Source organism: Chenopodium quinoa, unplaced genomic scaffold, assembly GCF_001683475.1.
Source record: "Chenopodium quinoa cultivar QQ74 unplaced genomic scaffold, ASM168347v1, whole genome shotgun sequence".
Lineage (NCBI taxonomy): Eukaryota > Viridiplantae > Streptophyta > Magnoliopsida > Caryophyllales > Amaranthaceae > Chenopodium > Chenopodium quinoa.
Genome location: NW_018742433.1, coordinates 992531 through 999301, shown reverse-complemented (window position 1 = coordinate 999301; position 6771 = coordinate 992531). Strand labels below are relative to the sequence as shown.

At 41.8% G+C, this 6771-nt stretch overlaps 1 protein-coding gene across 1 annotated transcript; it reads right to left on the bottom strand.

Annotated features, from left to right (window-relative positions):
• Window positions 1-3220: 3220 nt before the first annotated feature.
• On the bottom strand, window positions 3221-4039 carry LOC110715902. The gene has a single exon (XM_021894525.1). It carries the CDS (start codon window positions 4037-4039, stop codon window positions 3221-3223), a length of 819 nt encoding a protein of 272 aa, XP_021750217.1.
• Window positions 4040-6771: the final 2732 nt, after the last annotated feature.

Below are 6771 nucleotides of genomic sequence, written 5' to 3'. Positions count from 1 at the left end.
GTCCGTTAACCCAAAACTTATGATTGCCCGCATCCAACTCAAAGGACCCATAAGGAGTAACATTAGAAATCTTGAAAGGACCGGACCACTTGGATTTCAGTTTTTCAGGGAAAAGACAAAGTCTAGAGTTGAAAAGTAGAACTTCATCTCCAACCTTGAATTCTTTAAACTTTATCCTTTGATCGTGCCACTTTTTTGATTGCTCCTTATAAAGTCTTGAATTCTCATACGCATCGAAACGAAGCTCCTCTAATTCATTCAATTTCATCAATCTTTTCTTTCCGGCTTCCCCAACGTCCATATTAAGCTCCTTGATGGCCCACCAAGCCTTATGTTCCAACTCCACCGGGAGATGGCAAGCCTTGCCATAAACCAACCGGTATGGGGTTGTTCCTATAGGGGTTTTGTAGGCCGTTCTAAGGGCCCATAGAGTATCATCAAGTTTGAGGGACCAATCCTTTCTAGTCCGGTTCACCATCCTCTCAAGTAGGTTCTTGATCTCTCGGTTTGATACCTCAACTTGGCCTTGAGTTTGGGGATGATAGGGGAGCCCTACTTTATGGTGGACACCATATTTCTTGAGGAAGGCCTCAAGTTGCTTCTTTGCAAAGTGCGATCCACCATCACTAATTAGAGTCCGGGGCACCCCAAATCTTGGAAAGATGATCTTCCTTAGAAGCTTGAGGAATACTTTGTGGTCGTTGGTTGGAAATGGTATACCCTCTATCCACTTGGTCACGTAGTCAACCGCAACCAATATATAAGCATTTCCGCATGAGGACACGAAGGGACCCATGAAGTCAACCCCCCAAACATCAAATGGTTCAACTTCAAGGATACCTAATTGAGGCATTTCATCCTGTTTTGTGATGCCTCCCGCCCTTTGGCACCTATCACACCTAGATATGTATCGTTGGGCATCACGATGCATGGTAGGCCACCAGAGTAGAGATTGAGAGATTTTAGCCACAGTTTTAGTTACACCACCATATCCTCCACACGGTAGTGAATGGCAATGTTCGAGCACGCTCTCAATTTCATGGTCCGGGACACACCTTCGGAATATACCATCTCCACATTGTTTGAATAATAATGGGTCATCCCAAAAATAACGCCTTACTTCCTTGAAAAATCTCTTCTTTTGCTGAGATGAGTATTGGTATGGGATAATTCCACTAGCTAAGTAATTTGCGAAATCCGCAAACCACGGGCTAGGAGAAGAAGCGATAGCCATAAGGGTCTCAACACCCATCTCCTCATTTATCGGAACACTTTCAACATTATTATGGGGTAATCTAGACAAGTGATCGGCAACATGGTTCTTGACCCGCTTCTTATCCCTCATTTCGATATCAAAATCTTGTAGAAGGAGGACCCATCGTATTAGCCTAGGCTTTGCATCCTTCTTGTTCATTAAGTACTGAACCGCAGCGTGGTTTGTGTACACTATCACTTTGGAGCAAACAAGATAAGACCGAAACTTGTCCATAGCAAACACAACTGCAAGCATTTCCTTCTCCGTAGTAGTATAATTCTTTTGAGCATCATCCAAAGTTCTACTAGCATAGGAAATAACATGCAGCTTGCCTCCTGCTCTTTGACCTAATGCGGCTCCTACTGCAAAGTCACTAGCATCACACATTAGTTCAAATGACAAGCTCCAATCTGGAGCTTGCACTACAGGAGCAGATGTGAGAGCTTCCTTGAGCTTATTGAAGGCTTGAAGGCAACTCTCATCAAAACAAAAATCTTTATCCTTTTGAATTAATCCGGTTAAAGGTTTAGATATAGTAGAGAAATCTTTGATAAACCTCCGGTAAAAACCCGCGTGCCCCAAGAAAGCCCTTAGTCCCGTAATAGAAGTAGGCGGAGGTAGCTTGGTTATTGCTGACACTTTAGCCGGATCAACTTCAATCCCATTTTTTGACACCTTATGGCCGAGGACTATCCCCTCCTCAACCATAAAATGGCATTTCTCCCAATTTAAAACAAGGCTCGTCTCTTGTCATCGCTTCAAGACTTTTTCAAGGTTAAATAAGCACATGTCAAAAGAGGAGCCGCCCACACTGAAATCATCCATGAATACTTCAATTTCATTCTCCAACATTTCAGAAAAAATGGAGGTCATGCAACGTTGAAAAGTCGATGCGGCATTGCATAGTCCAAAGGGCATCCTTCGGATGCGAATGTCCCATACGGACAAGTGAAAGTGGTCTTCTCTTGATCCTTAGGGTGGATTGGGATTTGGAAAAATCCTGAGTATCCATCTAAGAAGCAATAGAAGACATCCTTTAATAACCTTTCCAACATTTGATCGATGAAAGGGAGAGGGAAGTGATCTTTCTTTGTATTTTTATTCAACTTCCTATAATCGATGCACATTCTCCACCCGGTCACAGTTCTAGTGGAGATTTCCTCTCCCTTCTCATTCTTGATTATGGTCATGCCACCTTTCTTAGGAACTACATGAACCGGGCTTACCCATTTGCTATCGGATATAGCATAGATAATCCCCGCTTCACGTAGTTTCAAATCTCCTTTTTTACTACCTCTTTAAGGTTGGGATTCAACCTTCTTTGAGGCTCAATGGAGGTGGCATCATCATTCTCAAGATGGATTCAATGCATGCACAATGAAGGGCTAATACCCTTAATATCATCAATGCTATACCCTATCACATTTCTATATTTTCTCAAAACAACAAGCAATTTTTCCAAATTAAGCCCATCAAGGGTAGCATTGACAATAATAGGGTATTCCCTTTCATTTCCAAGATAAGAATATTTCAAAGAAGGGGGAAGGGGTTTGAGTTCTACCTTGGGAGGAGGCTTAGAAATCTCCTCCTATTTCTCCTCTTCTAAAGCTAGCTCATCATGCTTAGGATCGTTCTCTTCCTCTCTTTTAGCTTCTTCAATGGTCATGACAAACTCCTTTGCTTCTTGAGAGTAGTACTCTTCCTCGCATGTAAGAGCTTCAACCATTGGATCTTGAGGACTCATCATAACCCTTCCCAAACGATCTAACTCCTCACTAACCACATCAACCCTATAACACTTCTCAACCATGGGGGTTTTGAGTAGCTTAGAGAATTCAAAAACAATCTTTTCATCGGCTACTTCACAAGTAATGATATTGTTTTTGCAATTAATGACGGCCCCCAATGTCTTCAATGTATCCCTTCCAAGAATCAAAGGAGTGTTCTCATCCTCCTCCATATCCATCACAACAAAATCACAAGGTACATAAATGTGTCCCACTTGAATGGGGACATCTTCAATTTCTCCGCAAGGCAACTTAACCGATCGGATCGGTCGGCTAGTTGAATGGTCTTTCTTGTGGGTATCATCTCGATATTCAATTGTTGAGCAATGGACAATGGGATTAGGCTAACACTAGCCCCAAGGTCGGCTAGAGCTCCTTTGGCTTCCAAGTTGCCAATCTTGACCGGCAATGTGAAACTTCCGGGGTCTCTTTGCTTCTTTGGCATCTTATGTTGAACAAGCGCACTCACTTGATGTGGAAGTGTAATAAATTCATCTTTGAGCTTCCTTTTGTTCGATAGGATATCTTTGAGGAACTTCGCATAAGATGGCATTTGCGTCACCACTTCAAGGAAAGGTAGGTTGATGTGTAACCCTTTCATCACATCAAGAAATTTTGCAAATTTGTCATTCAATTTTCGCTTCGTAACCCTCCCGGGATAAGGTACCGGATTCTCATACTTGCTAGTGTCAATGGGGTCCTTACCCTTGGACTTCTTGTCTCTAACTTCTTTCTCAACATTTACCTCCTCATCTCCCTTCTTATCTTCCTCTTCTTTCTCTACCTCCTCGCTCCCTTTTGGGCCTTCATAAGAAGCACCCGATCTCAAGGGGATCGCCTTGCATGTGTCGGGTTGTTTGAGGTTGTGAGATGGGTTTGTGTTTGGTTGTCCGGGTAGTTTAAAAGAAGAGTTTAAGGATGAATTTTTGTCCACTTGGGCTAATTGAGAATCAACTATCTTGTTGTGAGCCTTAAGCTCTTGGATTTGTTGGTTCATGACTTGGAGTTGTTGGAGGATTTGGGTTTGTGTTGAGTCGGGTTGTGATTGTGTTTTCTCTTGATGTTTTTGTGGGTATTGGGTTTTATTTTGGTAGTTGGATTGGTTTTGGTAAGGTCTTTGGTAGTATCCTCTTCGATTTTTGTTTTGTGGTGGGTTTGGTGGTTGTGGATTGAAGGGAGGCTCAACATGTTGTTGAGGTTGATTATTGAAGCCCGGTGGTGGTTGCCTCCAAGATAATCCACTATTGTTCCCCCTATAACCATCTTGTCTAGTATTGTAAGCATTAATGTGTTTCGGGACTCAAACCCCCACAATAAGAGGTATCATGGTTTGTTCCACCGCAAATTTCACATGAGAAGGCATTGACTTGGGAGGAGCTTGAACCGACATTTCCACCCACATTTAGTTTTTGCAACCCCTTGTTCAAAAGCTCGATTTGATGTTGGAGTTGATCAACTTTTTCCAATTCATATCTTCCTCCCTTTTTTGCTTGAGGCTTCCTTCGGCCTCCCCATGAGTAATTCTTTGCAACTTCTTCTATTGTGGCTTCAACTTGATTTTGAGGGATTTTAATCAATTTCCCTCTGGCTCCCGCATCTAGGTTAGCTCTAGACATCGGCTCTAGACCATTGTAGAAGAATCTCATAAGCAAACTTTGGTTGTATTCATGGTGTGGGCATGCTTGAACTAATTCCTTAAATCTCTCCCAAGCTTCTCCCAAAGTTTCATCCGAATCTTGCTCAAAGGAGGCTATCTTCCGTCTCATCTCGGCGGTGTTCTCTTCGGAGATGAATCTCTTCAAGAAGGCCTTCACAACCTCCTTCCATGTAGTGAGAGAATTGGGCTTGACATATTTGAGCCACTTCTTTGCCCTTCCCGTAAGGGATTGTCGGAAAAAATGCATTCGTATATAATCTTGGCTCACTTGATTTGTTTGTATCATAGCACATAGTTCAAGGAATCGATCAAGATGCTCTATTGGGTCCTCACTTGGGTATCCAGAAAATTGCTCAGATTTCACCATCCTTGTGTATTGGGGATGGATGGTGAAGTTTGTCTCGGTAATAGGCAACAAGATGCCTCCGGTGAGCTCATATCCCTCCGGATTCCCAAATTCTCGAAATAAAGAAAGGTCATTCTCTTGCTCATTCTCCGCCATATCGATAGTAGCTTCACTAGCAAAGGGAGAAGAATCACTATCACAATCAAGTATCGAACCAAACCCTCTGTTATCATCGTTAAAAAGTTTTCTAACTTGTCTCAAGGTGTGTTCGAGTTCGTGATCAAGTGGATATGTAGGTGGTCCCTGTGATCTCCTTTGCATTCGACAAAGCTTAACACACGATTAGCACTGACAATCACAATCAAATGACTCAAAGTAAAAGAAAATAAGACTCTAAAGCAACACAAATTAGACCGTTTCCCCGGCAACGGCGCCAAAATTTGATGAGAAATTGAATGTCGTCGTTAATACACTTTTCCTATCAAATTAATCCTAGTTTACCTAAACGAGTATAAAGGCAAGCAAAGGTCGAATCCACGGAGAAACGGGAAATTGTGAAGCTAAGTGCTAGCGAAAGAGGCTTGAAAAGGGTGTATATGAATAAGAGTGGAGTAAAACAAGGAAACAAACAACTAAGGCTAACAAAATTACTCTAACAATTAACAAAGACTAACAAGGATTAGAAACTATGAGATTAAAAACGCTAGGGGGATCGGGGAACATCAAACTTAGAGATTAAGAGATAAACACATAGATAATCAAGGATTCACAACCAAGGGATCAAAGATCTTACTTAACACAACTCATTTCCATGCAATTGATTAAGCAATGTATAAACTACAATCTATCTTAACATGATCACTCCCGCGCATCAATTCGGACATGTAATAATATGGTCAATGGTGCACAACATCAACCATATAACAATAAACACAAGTTCATACAACAAGGGTTTAAATCCCCAAAAATCAAGTATTTAATCAAATAGCAACCAAGTCATCCATTCCCCTTCCCCTAGCTAAAGTCTAGCCTAGGAGAGAGAAACTACCCATATCAACAATACCCAAAATATTGGCCATAATCAAAATCATAAACATAACTATCAATAGTACTTGAAATATGTAAATAAACCAAAATAAAAGAGATTAAGATAGAAAGAGCTCACAAAGCTTCAACTTTGTATTGAAATAAGAAAATGGGTCTTTGAACCTTCAATGGTGAACCACCAAAAATCCAATAGAATGCTCCAATATTGATTACAAGGATGATCAAAGCACTAATCTAGATTAAAGACTAAAGTTTGGATGATAAAAAACTAATAATCTGAACTTTCTCTCTCTAGAAACTTATACAAGCATTAATGGAGGTTATTCTCTCTCTAGAAATGTTCTAAGCACTTTGCCCTAAATGGAATAGCTGCCCCCTTCATTCCCCAAATCAGCATTTAAATAGGAAATAAAACGGGCTGGCCTGACGGACGTGCGCGCCCTCTACTTCGATCTGCGCGCCTGCGCAGGCTACTGTGCACGCCCTTTACAGGGCGTGATTGCCATCTACAGAAAGTTTTCCTAATTTTTCAAGCCAAGTTGCGCGCCCGCGCAGGTCAATGTGTGCGCCCTCTACAGGGCACGCGAGACATTTACAGGGGACACGATTTTGATTTCATCTCGATTGCGTGTCCTCTCTCTTAAATTGCGCGCCCGCGCAGAGTGGGAGAGAGGGCTCT